Raw genomic sequence first — 18,919 nt, 5'->3', positions numbered from 1 at the left:
GCAAGAACTCAGAGGGTTGCTCAGAAACATAAAGGACAGAAAAGGTACATTGCTCATGGCATATACTATCTCAAGCAATGGGTCTATCACAAAAGACCCAGCTATCTGGATGTTTTGGTAGACCAGCACATAAGGACAGTGAAAGCTATCAAGGAAGCTGTTATTCTACTGTGCTTGTTGGTCCACAATAACATGCAAGACAACCAAACACCTACACAACTTCATCACTACTCTCCATTTTTATGCTACAAGCATCCCAAACATCCACATCACAAGAGTCAGTCACTGTACTGTACTGACCACTGCTGCAATACATAAATAATTAGAGCACATCCAATTACATATATTTCAGTTGAACATCAAGCAATAACTAGAGTCAGCTGCAGATTTTCCAACTTAAAAACTATCCCCAAGATGTTAAATATGTAGTCATTTGTGCAGTTACCAATAACCAATTGACAAGTAAATAGGAAGGGTTATTGAGCCATCAACATGCAAATTTCAGACAACCAGCATCATACATTTATGCATATCAATCTATGATTACATTTATGTATGTTAGTCCATCGTTCCGATGGAATATGCATGATGATTTTGTCATGGTAGGCCTCTACCTGCCAAGAATGAGGCACATTAATTTTGTCATGAACATTAATTTTAAGGCTGCATTTGCTGACGATGCTACCGCTAGGTGGCGCAGCTGTGGCACATGCACAAATGCAGCATGTGCCACTAAAACGTCACAGACTGCGACTTTAGGCAGCTGCCAGGACTAAAGATGGCGCTGCTCAAATAATCACATGGAGGCGACCTAACAAACACATGTCAGCACACAATGGCGGCGTGAGAGAGCGAATGAGCGGGCCGGAGCCGGGGAGCGGGCCGGGGGTGGGGGGGGAAGGGGCGGAGAGAGAGAGCGGAGCCGGCCGGGGAGTGGGGAGGGTTGTGGAGAGCGGAGCGGGCCTGGTAGGAGCGGAGCGGCCGGCGAGTGGGCGAGCGAACGGGCTGCTGACGGAGGGGAGAGGAGCAGGACTGGGGGGGAGCGGAGTAGCCGGCGAATGGGCGAGCAAACGGGCCGCTGACGGAGGGGAGAGGAGCAGCCGTTAGTGGGCGAGTGAACGGGCCGGTGACGGAGGGAAGCGGAACGGAGCAGCCAGCGAGTGGGCGAGCGAACCGGCCGGTGAGTGGACGAGCGAACGGGCCAGTGACAGAGGGAAGCGGAGCAGCCGGCGAGTGGGCGAGCGAACGGGCCGGTGACGGAGGGAAGTGGAGCGGCCGGCGAGTGGGTGAGCGAACGGGCCGGTGACAGAGGGAAGCGGAGCGGCCGGAGACAGCAGCGTGGGGAGGGGGTGGAAGTAGGAGTGCGTTTTACTGCGCATGCGCCATAAACCTGCAAAAGCAACAGACGCACCGGCCGGTCCCCGCGCCCGGCGACACCAAAGTCTTTGGCCACTCTCTCCCCGCGGCTCTCTACGGCCTCTCGATCTGGCCCTCTCCATCCAGCCATTCCCTCCAGCTGCAGATCCCCCATCCAGCCACTTTCTCCCCTACTTCTCAACTCTACTTCAGGCATTGCAGCTGTCTGGTCCCTGCCTTTTGCATCCCCCTCTTCAGGCACATCTACCTCTCCCCTCTGCCCCTTCGCCCCCCCAAGGACCACATCACAGTTGAATATCTGAAGTGCAGTTGCAAAGTCGGGAAAATAACATCAAAAACCTCAACAATTCCAGGTTTAATTATTGCGGAGTTTTATTAAGTGCATTAAACATTCGAGGCACTGCTGTGCATGGATGCATGAGTGTTGTGTCGCCAGCATTCCTGTGAGACATACAGGCCGAGTCTGTGCTATGCAGAACTAAAGAGATTGTTCCTGGAGAGCCTTGTGGTGAATGAACGCGTGGCTCTCTATTCCACTACTCTATTGTCCATGTTAAGAAGGCAAAGTCACAAGAGTCTGAGCTCAGTCTATTCTTGGTGAATGTTCCCCAAACGCATCCCAATGTGCACTCCCAATTCATCCATAAATGCAAGGTTCCTTTCCACATCGTGACAAGCTCCACAGCATGATCCAGTTGCCTTCGTTGCTTGAATGCTGACCTTAAGTCTCAAGGATTGTTTTCTCGACGGCATGTTTTATGTGAAAAGAAATAAGCAAAGAACATCAGTGTCACAGCTTCCCCCCTCCAATGAAATTACCGTTGAGCATGCTTTATGTTCTGCAATAAAGGCATGTACTGATAACACTGCCAATTAATCACTTAGTACCCACCTCAGCTGTAGGAGTCAGGATGATGTTACTGCCCCTATCTCGTGATGGTTCAATGCTGCTCTCAGGGAAAACATGAATGATGTGAGGGTGCTGCAAAAAGAAGCACATTTCTTTTGGACTATGAACATAAAGCAGGCCATTTAGCCCAGCTGTTCCCTGCTAGTGGTTATGCCACTCCTGCGCCTTCCCATTAGCTCTCGTTTAATCCTGCCTACTACTATCAGCATCACCTTCCATTTCTTTCGCTCTTATCTACCTTTGCCTTAAAGCAACACTGAGGATGGAGAACGGTGTGGCTGCACTCCCACCTCACCAGTTGTGTACACAGCAAGAGCATTCACATTTGTGCTACCACTGGACACGGCATGCTTGTTTCTTTTAGTGCTCAGTCTCTTCTTGCTGAATGTTCCCCAAGTGCTTGACCGCTTTGGATTCCCTCTCTGCTTGACAGGCAGCAGCTGGCAATTGTGGAGTCTCACAAGACTCTGCATGGTTGTTTCAAGGGCGGATGGGGAAACATGTGGCCGTGTGTCCATGTGCACGGCTCTGATGGGTGCAGGAGCAGGTGGCTGTGTGACCATGTGCACTGCTCTGATGGGTGCAGGAACAGAGCAACTTACAACAGGGACTGGAGCACATGTACTGCCTGCACACAGCCCCAGACAATGGAAAGGAATTTAGTGCAGTGCAATGGACTGGAGCACATGCAGTGCACCAGACAATGGAAATGTTTTCAGAGCAATTTACAACAGAGACTGGAACACATGCAGTGGCCCAGACAATGGAAATGTTTTCAGAGCAACTTACAACAGGGACTGGAGCACATGCAGTGCCCCAGACAATGGAAATGTTTTCAGAACAACTTACCTTGGAGCAATCTCCTCTTTCTGATAAAAACGAAGCAGACTGAAATCTTCAAAACGACTAAATAATTGCGAGAAAATGCCCGACGAAACCTCTCCTCCTTCCACTTTCAGAAACTCGCGCCGAAGCTTGACGCATGCGTGAATACCCGTTGGCGTTGCATAAAGCGTATGCGCAGAGGCTGACCAGGCGCGTTGCCTGAAGATGCACACGTCATGCGATGACGTCATCGGCGCATGCGCTAACCAGTCCTGGCAAGCCGGAACGCAGCGCATGCGCAGAGAGCAGGAGACCGTCTGCGCATGTGCGCACCGCGGCGCAGCCTGATGACTTCAATGGCGGGCAGCGTTGTCAGGAATCACTTTGTAATTTTAAACTGTTACTGCAGTGAAGAAAGGACATGTTAATCAGATCAACCGTGGCTGGAAAAGACATTTTCATATTAACAGACGGTGATTGGAAGGACAAAGGACCATTCCCTGACACATTCAACCCACAATGGACCATGATCATCAGGTATTGTGTGTCAGAAGAGCATTCCAGAGACTACTAAGGTGATGCAATCCAAGACGTGGTCAGACAAGTTAGTCACATGATTAACCTGCTTGGCAACCTGGGGTTTTCTGAATTGTACAAACAGTTTGAACTGAGAAAAGACTGTTTGCTCCTGGATTGAGAAGATCTCTCCTGTCTACTCCCATCTCTCTCTCTCACAAGCCACTGAATCGACTGAAAACACATGAACTCCAAGAGAGAAAAGTCTCCTACAGCAGACAAGGTTTAAGAAGAATACTGGGCCCCAACGAAAAGCAAGATCTACCTATAATCAAGGATTCTACAGTGAGCTCAAAGAACTGTAACAAAAACTCTTCAGACATTGCCTCAAACTTTTCCACTTTATTTCTTCTCTTTTCTGTCTCTCTCTGCATGTGTGCATCACGTGTGCATGCTAGCATGGGTGTTAACAGAATTAGAGTTTAAGTTTAATAAGTTTCAACTTTTCTTCTTTAAACCTAAGAAAACTTGTTTTTCCTGGTTTATTTGCCTTATAATTGGAAAGCGGTGAACAAGGATTTACCAAGGGGGAGCTAAAAACACAGTGTGTCTAAAAATTAAACCCTGTTATGGTAAGTCCAGGTGAAAACTGAGAGGGACCCCTAGACATCTTTCTCACCTGGTTGTAACATTTTCATTGACTCAATCAAATGACAGCTTCACAACATTGAATGAAAAGATGGAGATTACTGCCTCCTCAGAGTTTTAGGCTACATAATGCTACAAAGGTCAGTGACGTCTCTGCCTAATATCCTACCGAAGAAGGAGAAATCAGATACAATAGCATGTACACATGAATTAAGCAAGTATTTGGAGTGATAAAGCAACAATTGGATGAGAAGCAGCAGGAAGGCATGAAGAACAAAGTGGACAGTGGTCTTCAGGACTTGTCTGAAGACAAGCTGGTGCAGCTAGAGAGGTCAAATGTGGGAAGAAAACATTACCCATAGCTTTGTAAATGCACAATATTTGTGTATTAGACATATTTGCAAGTATGGATCTGCTAGTTGCTCTACCTATTCAGCTGTGGCTCAGAATTGATTGTGTGACTCATATTGAAAACATTATGCTTCCTTTCCTAAGTAATATATGTATTTCAGGTAACATAATGTCCCAGATTTTTCTGGAGTGGGAGTGTAGTGCGGCATGTGCCAATAGACATTTTCCTGCACTTTTTCGTCTTGTTTTTGTTGCTGTCGTTCTTTCACACTAAACCCTGTCACCAGGTTTCATGGAGACACCGAAGATCACGTCATTGGCACCAGCTGGACCCCATCGTCAGAAGGCAAGCCTCTATAAACAGTGTCCAAATCACACGCAGCTTCCACAGTGCAGACTGTGACACTGATCACTCCCTGGTGTGCAGCAAAGTTCAACTTAAACCAAAGAAGTTGCATCACTCCAAGCAGAAGGGCCGCCCCTGCATCAACACTAACAGAATTACTTATCCACAGCTGTTATATAAGTTTCGAAATTCACTTGAAAAAACCCTTCAAAACATTCCTGCAGGGGATGCAGAGACCAAGTGGGCCCACGTCAGAGACGTCATCTATGACTCAGCAGTGACCACCTTTGGCAAACATGAGAAGCAGAATGCAGACTGGTTTCAATCTCACTTTGAAGAGCTGGTACCTGTCATAGCTGCTAAGCGCACTGCACTGCTGAACTACAAGAAAGCCCCCAGCAAGTTAACATCCATTGCACTTAAAGTAGCCAGAAGCGCTGCACAAAGAACAGCCAGGCGCTGTGCAAATGACTACTGGCAATACCTATGCAGTCGTATTCAGCTGGCCTCCGACATTGGAAACATCAGAGGAATGTATGACGGCATTAAGAGAGCTTTTGGGCCAACCATCAAGAAGATCGCCCCCCTCAAATCTAAATCAGGGGACACGATCACTGATCAACGCAAGCAAATGGACCGCTGGGTGGAGCACTACCTAGAACTGTACTCCAGGGAAAATGTGGTAACTGATACCGCCCTCAATGCAGCCCAGTCTCTGCCAGTCATGGATGAGCTGGACGAACAGCCAACAAAATCGGAGCTCAGTAATGCCATTGATTCTCCAGCAAGTGGAAAAGCCCCTGGAAAGGACAGCATTCCCCCAGAAATAATCAAGAGTGCCAAGCCTGCTATACTCTCAGCACTCCATGAACTGCTTTACCTGTGCTGGGATGAGGGAGCAGTACCACAGGACATGCGCAATGCCAATATCATCACTCTCTATAAGAACAAGGGTGACCGCGGTAACTGCAACAACTACCGTGGAATCTCCCTGCTCAGCATAGTGGAGAATATCTTCGCTTGAGTCGTTTTAAACCAACTCCAGAAGCTGGCTGAGCACGTTTACCCTGAGGCACAGTGCGGCTTTCGAGCAGAGAGATCCACCGTTGACATGCTATTTTCCCTTCGTCAGCTACAGGAGAAATGCCGTGAACAACAGATACCCCTCTACGTTGCTTTCATTGATCTCAACAAAGCCTATGACCTCGTCAGCCGACGTGGTTTCTTCAGACTACTAGCAAAGATCGGATATCCACCAAAGCTACTATCATCACCTCATTCCATGACAATATGAAAGGCACAATTCAGCATAGTGGTGCCTCATAGCCCTTTCCTATCCTGAGTGGTGTGAAACAAGGCTGTGTTCTCGCACCTCCACTGTTTGAGATCGTCTTCTCACTGCTGTTGTCACATGCATTCAAGTCTTCAGAAGAAGGAATTTTCCTCCACACAAGATCAGATGGCAGGTTTTTCAATCTTGCGCATCTTAGAGCGAAGACCAAAGTACAGAAAGTCCTCAACAGGGAACTCCTCTTTGCTGACAATGCTGCATTAACATCCCACACAGAAGAGTATCTGCAGAGACTCATCGACAGGATTGCGGCTGCCTGCAATGAATTTGGCCTAACCATGAACTTCAAGAAAACGAACATCATGGGACGGGATGTCAGAAATGCTCCATCCATCTATATTGGCAACCACGCTCTGGAAGTAGTTCAAGAGTTCACCTACCTAGGCTCAACTATCACCAGTAACCTGTCTCTCAATGCAGAAATCAACAAGCGCGTGGGAAAGGCGTCTGCTGCTATGTCCAGACTGGCCAAGAGGGTGTGGGAAAATGGCGCACTGACACGGAACACAAAAGTCCAAGTGTTTCAAGCCTGTGTCCTCAGTAACCTTGCTCTACAGCAGCATGGTCTGGACAACATATGTCAGCCAAGAGTGACATGTCAACTCATTCCATCTTTGCTGCCTCCGGAGAATCTTTGGCATCAGGTGGCAGAACCGTATCTCCAACACAGAAGTCCTCGAGGTGGCCAACATCCCCAGCATATACACCCTATTGAGCTAGCGGCACTTGAGATGGCTTGGCCATGTGAGCGGCATGGAGGATGGCAGAATCCCCAAGGATGCATTGTGCAGCGAGCTCATCACTGGTACCAGACCCAGTGGCTGTCCATGCCTCTGCTTTAACGATGTCTGCAAACACGACACGAAGTCCTGTGACATTGACCACAAGTCGTGGAAGTCAGTTGCCAGTGATCGCCAGAGCTGGCGGACAGCCATAAAGGCGGGGCTAAAGAGTGGCGAGTCGAAGAGACTTAGCAGTTGGCAGGAAAAAAGACAGAAGTGCAAGGAGAGAGCCAACTGTGTAATAGCCCCGACAACAAATTTTATCTGCAGCGCCTGTGGAAGAGTCTGTCACTCCAGGCACTGCTCCATAAACCACTGACCACCTCTAGGCACTTACTCATTGTCTCTCGAGACAAGGAGGCCAAAGAAGAAGAAGTTGACAAATGCTGTTTGGGTAGGGGTAACAGTTTTGCCCTGTAAGTTGCTGGCAGGGCGACCTGATAACAAGGGTATCGGAGGACCTGGACGAACTACGGGACAAAAGTCTGTCATCTTAACCAATGAGATTTAAGGATGGAGAAGGAAATGGGGTGAATTAGAGTCAAATCAGGTACAGAGAGAGAAATAGAGAGAAAGAAAGATGGGATGTAGAGATAAAAAAAAGAGACCGAAAAGGAAAGCAAAATGCTTTTTTAATTTAATTTACTACCTGTAAGAATGTTACCACAGGGAATGTTACCACAGTAACTTGTAAAGTTTGCAGTTCTATTTTCTGTAATACCGTAGTATATAACTGCCACTTTAAGGTTATGAGCACAGACCAGTACTAAAACAACCAGGTCATTCCAAACTGTTACATCCATTAATCAGATGTTTAAAGCAGATTGTCTGGCAGTATGAGAAAAGTTATACTGAAACCTCCTTATGTCATAACATTGACTCTATATATAAAACTAGAGCAATTGCTCTGGAGCTTCATTTAAAAAAATATAAATTGCAGTAGAACAGACAGCACGCAACATGCTGTGGTGCATGATATGGAGGATGTAATGCTCAATACCAGTATGATTAAGTGTGGAAACCACTACCAGATTATACTTCATGGATCAAAATCAGATCTGGCATGAAGTCAACGCCAGAGGTGTGTCTGTTTCACACTGATGGTGGCATTAATGGGCAGTGTCATGTGCAAGGAGATATGAATTCATATCCCAACCTTTTGCTTGAGGTTTCTATGGATCAAAAAATTGCCATTCTCAGCTTGATCTTTATGTGCAGCACAGTGGAGTGTTTCTGCATTACTCTTGGTATGTCCTCTGTTAATTTTGATAATAAGACTTCCTGTTTGTTGGAGATGTAGGGTTGCCATTCATTGTATTCCGGGAGATTTGATCATGTCTTGTTTGCCCACAGCTTGAAAATGTTATTGCACTGAGCAACCTGTCTGTCAGTGCCCAGCCAGTCCTGCCCATGGCCCCGGAATTGTTGTAGTGGTTCATAAACCTTTCAGAAATTGTGCAGATTAAGGCAAAGGGAATGTTTTTAGTTTAACCGCCCCCCAGACCATGCCTTAACTTGAGCTGCGGAGGAAAAGAAATTACAAACCAATGGGGTGAGATGTCCTGTGTATACAGTCGTCTTCTTTTGCCTCCTTGTCTCTCAAGACAATGGGTAAGCGCGTGGAGGTAGTCAGTGGTTTGTGAAGCAGCGTCTGGAGTTGCTATAAAAGCCAATTCTAGAATGACAGACTCTTCCACAGGTGCTGCAGATAAAATTGGTTGTCAGGGCTATTACACAGTTGGCTCTCTCCTTGCGCTTCTGACTTTTTTCCTGCCAACTGCTAAGTCTCTTCGACTCGCCATTCTTTAGCCCCGCCTTTATGGCTGTCCGCCAGCTCTGGCGATCACTGGCAACTGACTCCCATGACTTGTGGTCAATGTCACCGGACTTCATGTTGTGTTTGCAGACATCTTTAAAGCGGAGACATAGACGGCCGGTGGGTCTGATACCGGTGACGAGCTCGCTGTACAATGCATCCTTGGGGATCCTGCAATCTTCCATGTGGCTCACATGGCCAAGCCATGTACAATACAGCCCTTTAAACAACAGCAGTTTCACCTGAAATTCTATAGCGAATACTTAGTCAGCAGCTTGTTATATTCATGCATGTATCCAATACCCTTTTTCAAAGAATCTTTAGATATAATAATAAAGTAAACCTCGAGCTCTTGTTTCTTATTGATCCAACTTCTTAATGCTCAGATCCACAATTATAAGGAGGTTGGAGTATAAAGAGATCTTGCTGCAATTGTACAGGGCTTTGGTGAGACCACACCTGGAGTGCTTTGTACTGTTTTGGTCTCTGTACCCTTCGAGGGGATGCAACAAAAGTTCACTAGATTTATTCCTGGGATGAGAGGGTTGTCCAATGAAGGCAGATTGAGCAGAATGGTCCTATAATTCTGTCAAGTTTAGAGAAATGAGAAGTGATCTCATTGAAATGTATAAGATTCAAAGAGGGCTTGACAGGGTAGATGCTGAGAGTCTAGAACTGGGGGACATAATCTTGTGATAAGGGGACGGCCATTTAGGGCTCCGGCGTGGGAAATTTTCTTCACTTGGGTGAGAGTGTTTGGAACTTTCTCCCCCAGAAAGTGTAGATGTGTAGAATTTTTAATTGCTGATGATATTCAAATATCGATTTTTTAACTCTAAGGTAATCAAAGGATATGAAATCGAGCAGCAAAGTGGAGTTAGGAACTTGGGAGCTGGTGTAGGCCATTTAGCCCATCGAGCCCACCCTCCATTCAATATGATCATGGCTGATCATCCACTAAAATGCCTTTTTCCCACACTATCCTCATATCCTCTTATGTCATTTGTATTTAGAAATCTGTCAATCTCTGCTTTAAACAAACTCAATGACTGAGCTTCCATAGCCCTCTGGGGTAGAGAATTCCAGAGATTCACAACCCTCTGAGTAATGAAATTTCTCCTCATCTCTGTCCTAAGTGGCTTCCCCCTTATTTTGAAATTGTGTCCCCTGGTTCGAGACTCCCCAACCAGGGGAAACTGCTTAGCTGCATCTACTCTGGCTATCCCTTTAAGTATTTTGTGGGTTTCAATGAGATCACTTCTCATTCTTCGAAGCTCTAAAGAATACAGGCCCAGTTTCCGCAATCTCTCTTCATGGGACAGTCCTGCCATCCCGGGAGCAAGTCTGGTGAACCTCTGTTGTACTCCCTCTATGGCAATAATATCCTTCCTAAGATAAGGGGATCAAAACTGCACACAGTACTCCAAGTGCGGTCTAACCAAGGTTCCATACAATTGAAACAAAAACAAGAAATGCTGGATTCACTCAGCAGGTCTGGCAGCATCTGTGGAAAGAGAAGCAGAGTTAACGTTTCGGGTCAGTGACCCTTCTTCGGAACTGGTTCCGAAGAAGGGTCACTGACCCGAAACGTTAACTCTGCTTCTCTTTCCACAGATGCTGCCAGACCTGCTGAGTGAATCCAGCATTTCTTGTTTTTGTTTCAGATTTCCAGCATCCGCAGTATTTTGCTTTTATTATCCATACAATTGAAGCAAGACTTCACTACTCCTGTACTCAAATCCTCTTGCGATAAAGGCTAAAATACCATTACCCTTCCTAATTGCTTACTGGACCTGCAGGTTGGCTTTCAGAGACTTATTGACAAGGACACCTAGGTCCCTTTGTACATCTACACTTTCTAATCTCTTACCAGTTAAGAAATACTCTGCACATCTGTTCTTCCTACCAAAGTGGATAACCTCAAACTTGTCCACATTATATTCCATCTGCCATATTCTTGGCCACTCACTAAGTCTGTCCCAAATCACGTTGAAGCCACTTTGTATCTTCCTCACAACACACAGTCCCACCTAGTTTTGTGTCATCTGTGCACTTGGAAAGACTACATTTGGTCCCCACATCCAAATCATTGATATATATTGTGAACAGCTGGGGCCCAAGTACTGATCCCTGCGGTACCCCACTAATCACAGCCTGCCAATGCAAAAATGACCCGCTTATTTCTACTCGCTGCTTTCTGCCTGTTAACCAATCCTTAATCCATGCCAGTATATTACCTCGTAGCCCATGTGCTTTAATTTTGCTAACCAACCTCCTGTGGGAGACTTTATCAGAAGCCTTCTGAAAATCGAAGTATCCTATGTCCACCGACAACCCTTTATCAATTCTGTTCATTAAATCCTAAAAAACTCCAACAGGTTCATCAAACATGATTTCCCATTCATAACTCCATGTTGACTATGCCCTATCAGCTCATTATTATCCAAGCGTCCATTTATCACATCTTTTAAACTAGATTCTAGCAATTTCCCAATGACTGATGTAAGGCTAACAGGTCTGTAATTCTCTGTTTTCTCTCTCCCTCCCTTCTTAAATAGTGGGGTGACATTTGCGACCTTCCAATCTGCAGGAACCGCTCCAGAATCTATAGAATTTTGGAAGATGATCACCAATGCATCCACTACCTCCATAGCTACCTCTTTCAACACTTGGGATGTAGAATATCAGATCCTGGGAACTTATCAACCTTCAGCTCCATTCATTTCTCCAATACAACCTTATTAGTAATACTAATTTCCTTCAATTCTTCATTCCTCCTAATCCCTTGGATCTCTAATTCTGGGCGATTTCTTGTATCTTCCTTAGTGAAGACAGACACAAAGTAATCATTTAGCTTCTCTGCCATTTCTCTATTCCCCGCTATAAATTCTCCTGACTCTGCCTGTAGTGGACCCATGTTTGTCTTCGTCAAACGTTTCCTATTTATGTACCTGTCGAAGCTTTTACATTCCGTTTTTATATTTTTTGCTAGCTTACATTCATATTCTATTCTCTCTTTCTTTATCCGTTTCTTGATTCTCCTTTGCTGTATCCTAAAATCCTCCCGATCCTCAGGTTTACTACTATTTCTGGCAGCTTTATATGCCTTTTCTTTTAATCTTATTCAGTCCTTATCCTCCTTTGTTATCCACAGTTGACTGCCTTCACTTTTGGGTTTTTTGTGCCTTGAAGAAATGTATAGTTGCTGTAAACTATGTACTATTTATTTAAAGACTATCCATTGCCTATGTACTGTCATACCTTTTAATGTATTTTCCCAATCCACCTCAGCCAATTTGCCCCCCATACCTTCAGAATTTCCTTTGTTTAAATTTAACACCCGGGCTGCAGATTGAACTACCCCACTTTCAAACATAATGTAAAATTCTATCATATTATGGTCACTCATCCCTAAAGGTTCTTTTAGTTTTTAGTCTAGAGATACAGCACTGAAACAGGCCCTTCGGCCCACCAAGTCTGTGCCGACCATCAACCACCCATTTATACTAATCCTACACTAATCCCATATACCTACCACATCCCCACCTGTCCCTATATTTCCCTACCACCTACCTATACTAGGAGCAATTTATAATGGTCAATTTATCTACCAACCTGCAAGTCTTTTGGCTTGTGGGAGGAAACCGGAGCACCCGGAGAAAACCCACGCAGACACAGGGAGAACTTGCAAACTCCACACAGGCAGTACCCAGAATTGAACCCGGGTCGCTGGAGCTGTGAGGCTGTGGTGCTCGCCACTGTGCCGCCCCAATGTCAAGATTATTAATTAGCCCTTTCTTATTACATAATACTAAATCTAAAATAGCCTGTTCTGTAGTCGGTTCCTCAACATACTGCTCTGGAAAAACATCCCTAACACACTCCAGAAACTCGTCCTGTTCAGCATTAGTGCTCATTATGTTTACCCAGTCTATATGCAGATTGAAGTCACCCACGATTACTGTATTACCCATGCCCCATGCTTCTCTAATCTCCTGATTAATTTCATGCCCCACACTGTCACTACTGTTTGGTGGCCTATAAACAACTCCTACCAATGTTTGCTGCCCCTTGCTGTTTCTAAGCTCCACCCAAACATATTCCACATTTTGTTCTTCCGATCGGCGATCCTCCTTTACTAATGTACTGATGTTCAGATTGAAGATCAGCCATGATCTTATTGATTCGTTCAGCAGGCTCGAGCAGCTGTAGGCCTACTTCTGCTCATCGGACCATAGGAAGAGGAGTACACCGTTTAACCCCTCAGGCATGTTCTGCCATTCATTGAGATCGTGGCTGATCTGCAACCTGTGTGTGCTCCTATTTCTTGTGATCTTGCGTTCAATATAGTCAATAATTACCAGCAGATGCTCTGGAATCTATTCACTCCCATGACTAACTGTGGAAATGCCCCTTTAAAATATAGACATGCTGTCATTGCCAAGCTATTCTAACCAATTATAATCCACCAATGAAAACCTTATTGTCTTTGAGGACGGCATAAGGGAGAGTTTGATTTTTCTGTCTTGTTGGGTAGTTTTAAAAAATGTTTTCAGCCAGTTGCTGGGAAACAGGAAAGCAATATAGCTGAGAGGTCATTCAAAGCATCACTCTGATTTTTAATGGGGCCCCACCCTGAAAGGCCACTTTGGTAATATCAAAGAGAGGCTCTATAGAAAACAGTTGATTTGACACACCAGTGCCAACTGACCCAGGAGAGCATACATAGTTTTTGCTATGAATATTATTTTCTTCTTCTTTAAAGTACTTGCCTAGACACTTTTCTTCCCCTTAAAAGAAAATAACAGTTACATATGTTATAACACAAGTTAGCAAATAGCTCTTTGAAGTTCAAAATAAAATATTTTGTTACTTTTTTTGCCTCATTCATGGAAGTATATTTTCTTTGCAGGCTTGCTTTTGGCTTGCAACATGTGATGTGTTGTTCTCATCTGAGAAAGTTGGACTTGCAGTATCTTCCCAAATCTTTGAGGGTTGTTGAGAGGTGGAAAATTGGTTCATGACAACAGTTTATTTGAAACAGTTTTGTCCTTTTTTTTCAAAACAGGTGGCACACAGCGTCTCCCTCGTACTGTAGGGGTATCCCTAGCAAAGGAACTTATTTTTTCTGGAAGAGTGCTTGATGGCATTGAAGCAAAAGCAATTGGTCTGGTTAGCCATGTTGTGGACCAGAATGAAGCAGGCGATGCAGCCTATCACCGGGCATTATCCCTTGCAAAAGAATTTATACCTCAGGTACATTGACCTTTTAACATTTGGTTTCAGGAATTAATTTTTAGAAGATTTTTCAGCTTTGTAAATATTGTAAACTTATTGGTACCACTTGAAGAATTTATAATTCTGATCAAAATTGTGAGACAAGCAACACTTTTTTTGTGTTTGTACATGCTGTGCCATGATTGATGGAACATGGCTCACCCCACATATGGTAAGACATTGCCTCACCCTAATGTGAGTGGCTTACAATGACAATACTCTCATCACTGAATCAGCAGATCATGGGTTCAAGCTGCATTTCAGGATTTGAGCACATAATCTAGGATGACATTTCAGTGTGGTACTGATGGAGTACACTTTTGTTAAAGGTGCCATCCTTCAAATGAGATGTTATGTGAGAGCCTGTCCACCTGTTCAAGTGGATGCATAATATTCCCTAGTCCCCCTCAACTAAAACAGATTGACTGGTCATTTATCTAATTGCTAGTTATGGGACTTGCTGTGCGTAAAATGGTTGCAACATTTGCCTACAAACTAACTGTGACTACACTTCAAAAATAATAAATTGGCTTTGGCACATCCTGAGTGTGTGAAGGGTGCTAAATAAATACAAGAGCCTTGATATTAAACCGCCTCTGCCTCCACGACAGATGGAAGCGGTTGAAAGAATTAAATACGTGGAATGTGACCCCAATGTGAATGCGCCCACCACCTTTTTTTATGTTGGCGGCTATCGGGGCATCTTAGTGTTCCGCTGTGGAGAGGTGAGATACTTGCATAGTGTTTACAACACAGAAACAGGCTATTCGGATCAATGGGTCCATGCTGATGTTTATGCTCCATACAAGAGCCTCCTCCCACCCATCAGTATATCCTCAATTCCTTTCTCCCTCATTTATTTATCTAGTTTCCCTTCAAATACATCTATGCTGGTTGCTTCCACTACTCCTTGTAGTGGCAAGTTCCACATTTTAACCACACTTTGGGCAAAAAGTATTTCCTGAGTTCCCTATTGGATTTATTAGTGACTATCCTATATTTATGACCCGTAGCTCGCGACTTTCTCACAAGTGGAAACATCTTCCCCACCAATACCCTATCACACCCTTTCATAATCTTACAGGCTTATCAACTTACCCCTCAGTCTTCTCTTTTCTAGAGTTGTTACAAGTTGTCACAAGTCTGGTTGTCAGCTATGGGACAGTTGGGAACACCAGAGCTTGAGCACAAAAATCAAGGCTGACACTCCAGTGCCGTTCTGAGGGAGTGCTGCATTGTCAGAGGTGCTCTCCTTTGGATAAGATTAACGGGAGGCCCCATCTGGCTGCTTGGGTGGATGTAAAAGATCATTTGGCACTATTTTGAAGGAGAGCAGGGGAGTTATCCCCAGTGTCCTGGCCAATATTTATCCCTCAATCAACATCACAAAAACAGAGTATCTAGTCATTGTCACATTGCTGTTTGTGAGAGTTTGCTGGTGTGCAAATTGGCAGCCGCATTTCCTCTGTTACAATAGTGACTACACTTCAACAGTGCTTCATTGGCTGTCAAGTGCTTTGAGGTATCCAGTGGTCATGAAAAGTATTATATAAATCCAAGTCTTTTTCTTAGAAAAAAGAGCCCCAGCCCTTGGTAGGTATAATCTCTCAGTTCTGATATCATTCTAGTAAATCTTTTTTGTGCCCTATATGATTTCCCTTTCACAAAACCATGTTGACTCTGCCTGATTACCTTGAACATTTCTAAGTGCCCTGCTACAATGTCTTTAATAACTGCTTCTAACATTTTCCTTAAGACAGATGTTAAGCTAACTGGCCTGTAGTTTCCTGTTTTCTGTCTCCCTCCCTTTTTGAATAAAGAAGTTACATTCACTATTTTCCAATCTAACGGAACCTTCCCCGAACCTAGGGAATTTTGGAAAATGAAAACTAACACATCAACTATCTCACTAGCCATTTCTTTTTACACCCTAGGATGAAATCCCTCAGGACCCGGTGACTTGTCAGCCCGCAGCTCCAACAATTTGTTCAGTACCACTTCCCTGGTGATTGTAATTTTCTTTGAGTTCCTCCTCCCTTCCATTTCCTGATTTACAGCTATTTCTGGGATGTTACTTGTCTCCTCAATAATGAAGATCTATGCAAAATATCTGTTCAGTTCATCTGCCATCTCCTTATTATGCATTATTAATTCCCCAGATTCACTTTCTATAGGACCAACACTCACTTTTTTAACTCTTTTTTTAAAAATATCTCGAGAAACTCTTACTATCTGTCTTTATATTCCTAGCTAGCTTTCTCTCCTCTAATTTTACCTTCCTTATCAATCCTTTAGTCATTTTGCGCTATTTTTTGTATTCTGGCCTATCTTCTGACCGCCTCCCATTTTTGCGCAATGATATGCTTTTTCTTTAAGTTTGATACTATCTTTAACTGTTTTAGTTAATTATGGATGGCCGGTCCCACCCTTGGAATTTTTCTTTTTTGTTGAAATGTAGCTATTCTGTATATTCTGAAATATCCCCTTAAATGTCTGCCACTGCATCTCTATTGACCTGTCCCTTAACCTGATTTGCCAGTTCATAATTAATAAATCTGGAATAAAATACTAATCTCATTAATAATCATGAAACTACCAGATTGAAATTAAAAACCCATCCGATTCACTAATGTCATTCAGGGGTGGATATCTGTCGTCCTTGTCCAGCCTAGCATACATGTGCCTTCAGACCCACAGCAATGTGGTTAACTCTTAACTGTCCTCTCAAATGGACCAGCAAGCCACTCAGTTCAAGGGCATTTATGGATGGGCAGTAAATGCTTGCCATCGACTCTCCCATCCCAAGAACAAATTTTTTTTAAAAAGATCATAGGGACAAATCTCCATCCCATCAGTCTCTCCAATTGCATATTGCTGGGGAATTGCATGTGGTGTTTGGAAAAGGAGTTGAATTAACTTGTTAAGAAATGACTTTTAAAAACGAGGAATTTATTTTCTTGCACCTGACTAATAAATGTGGTTCAACACATGTGACCCAACTAAAAAAAAGCTGTCTTATTTCTATCATGTGAATTGCATTAATTATAGTGTATGGATTGATAAGACACAATATTTTTATATTCTTTTGTTTGTTCAAGTCTACCTGTGTGCTAATTTACCATATGCTTGTTCTACGTTTCTTGAGTTAAGTAAACCTGTGCTAATGATTTCTTACCAGGGGCCTATTGCAGTGAGATTAGCAAAACTTGCCATCAACCGAGGGATAGAGGTACATTTTATTGCATCTTGTTCATCTATTCCTTGTACTCTAAACTGTGGTTACTTTTAATGTTATTCAACAGGTGTTTTTTGAAAATCAATTATTCTCAGACTCTCATTCATGGTACAAGGGCTACCCTTGCTATTTAGACCTAAATTTTCCAACCAGCTCAATAGCTCCCGAACTGTGGCTTTTGGGCTGCAGGCATCAGGAATTGGTGCAAGGGTCAATTTTGCTATTTGTCACTTCACTTCTGTATTACACAAATGGGGTGAGAGTTTTGTGTACAGATTCAGTCTGATGCAAATTAACTCGTAATGTTGCAATGCAAACATCTAATTCACAAAGCACCATTTATCTCATCCATATAATATCAGTATTCAAGGTCAGGCACATTCAGGATGTCGTTTCTTAAAGCAGAAGAGAATAAAAGAACAAATACTTGGAAGGTTTACCTGCACAGGCAGTGGTCCTTTTTGCTGCCCAGGGATCTGTTCCAATGCAGACCACTGGGTATGCTGAGGACATACTCAGTAGCACAGTGTGGCTGGAGTAGACTGTCGTGGTTCATAAATATCATAAAATTGTGGCCCTGTAAATCTGGGTGATTGAGTGCATAAATGAGTTGGCAAAGAAAAAATAACACAAAAAGGATGATCATACTTGTGGGATGCCTCAATTTTATCCTTCTGTCTTCTCAATCACAAGGATTTCCAATGTCGTCATCTTGAAGGCAGTCAAAGACTTATAGTCCTAGTGTCCTCCAATTCTGCCCAAGCTCCATCCTTTTATATGTCACCTTCTGTTGAAAGTAATAAAGTACTGTTGAAATGTTCTAAGTGTGCTCAGAACATGCAATGACAACCAAATGGCTATGCTGCAGCTTATTATGTGTGAGAACATATATGAAACATCAAAAGTTTAATCAGAATTCGTTTTTGGGTAAAGCCCTTTTAAGTTGACAACAAGCCAACAGTTTCAGTAATGAGTTGCAACCAGGATTTGTGACTTGTTATGTCAACAGCATGCATGGTATACATTAAAAGAGCTATACAGTAATCTGAGTACCTTCGCTTGGAACAGTAGTCAGTGCTCGCTGGCCTACATTGGCTCTTAGTCGCTTGGTGCTTCCAATTTAAAATTCTTATCCTTTTATTCAAATCCCTTCATAGGCTCAACCATCTTTATCTCTGTACTTTCTCCAGCCTATAACCTCTGAGAGCTCTGCATTCCTCCATCTCTAACACTGTTGTATATTCCCTACTCCCTTCACCCCGTCATTGGTCACTATGCCTTCAGCCATCTAGGCCCTAAGCTCTTGAAATTCCTTCCTAAACTTCCATGTCTCTCTACCTGTCTTTTCTCCTTTAAGACACTCCTTAAAACTATCAGACTGTTTGATCTAGTTTTTAGTCAGATCTCCTCTTTTGGCTCAGCACTAATTTTTGTCTGTTAATCCTCTGAATTGCTTTGGGACATTGTTCTATATTAAAAGTGCCA

General features: G+C 43.8%; 1 protein-coding gene across 3 annotated transcripts in view; it reads left to right on the top strand.

The window, feature by feature from the left end:
* The window catches only part of auh (AU RNA binding protein/enoyl-CoA hydratase), a 301,138-nt gene that overhangs the window by 229,219 nt on the left and 53,000 nt on the right, over window positions 1-18,919 (top strand). For 2 of the 3 annotated variants that reach the window (XM_068030150.1, XM_068030149.1), the window contains 2 exons: window positions 13,991-14,178; window positions 17,378-17,428. In XM_068030150.1, the coding sequence (XP_067886251.1) occupies window positions 13,991-14,178; window positions 17,378-17,428 (239 nt within the window). Of the gene's footprint in view, window positions 1-13,990; window positions 14,179-16,133; window positions 16,224-17,377; window positions 17,429-18,919 lie in introns of those variants that run through there. The other variant, XM_068030151.1, reaches the window with a different exon arrangement.

This window comes from Heterodontus francisci, chromosome 4 (genome assembly GCF_036365525.1).
Source record: "Heterodontus francisci isolate sHetFra1 chromosome 4, sHetFra1.hap1, whole genome shotgun sequence".
Taxonomy (NCBI): domain Eukaryota; kingdom Metazoa; phylum Chordata; class Chondrichthyes; order Heterodontiformes; family Heterodontidae; genus Heterodontus; species Heterodontus francisci.
This window is presented reverse-complemented; position numbering and strand designations above follow the sequence as displayed.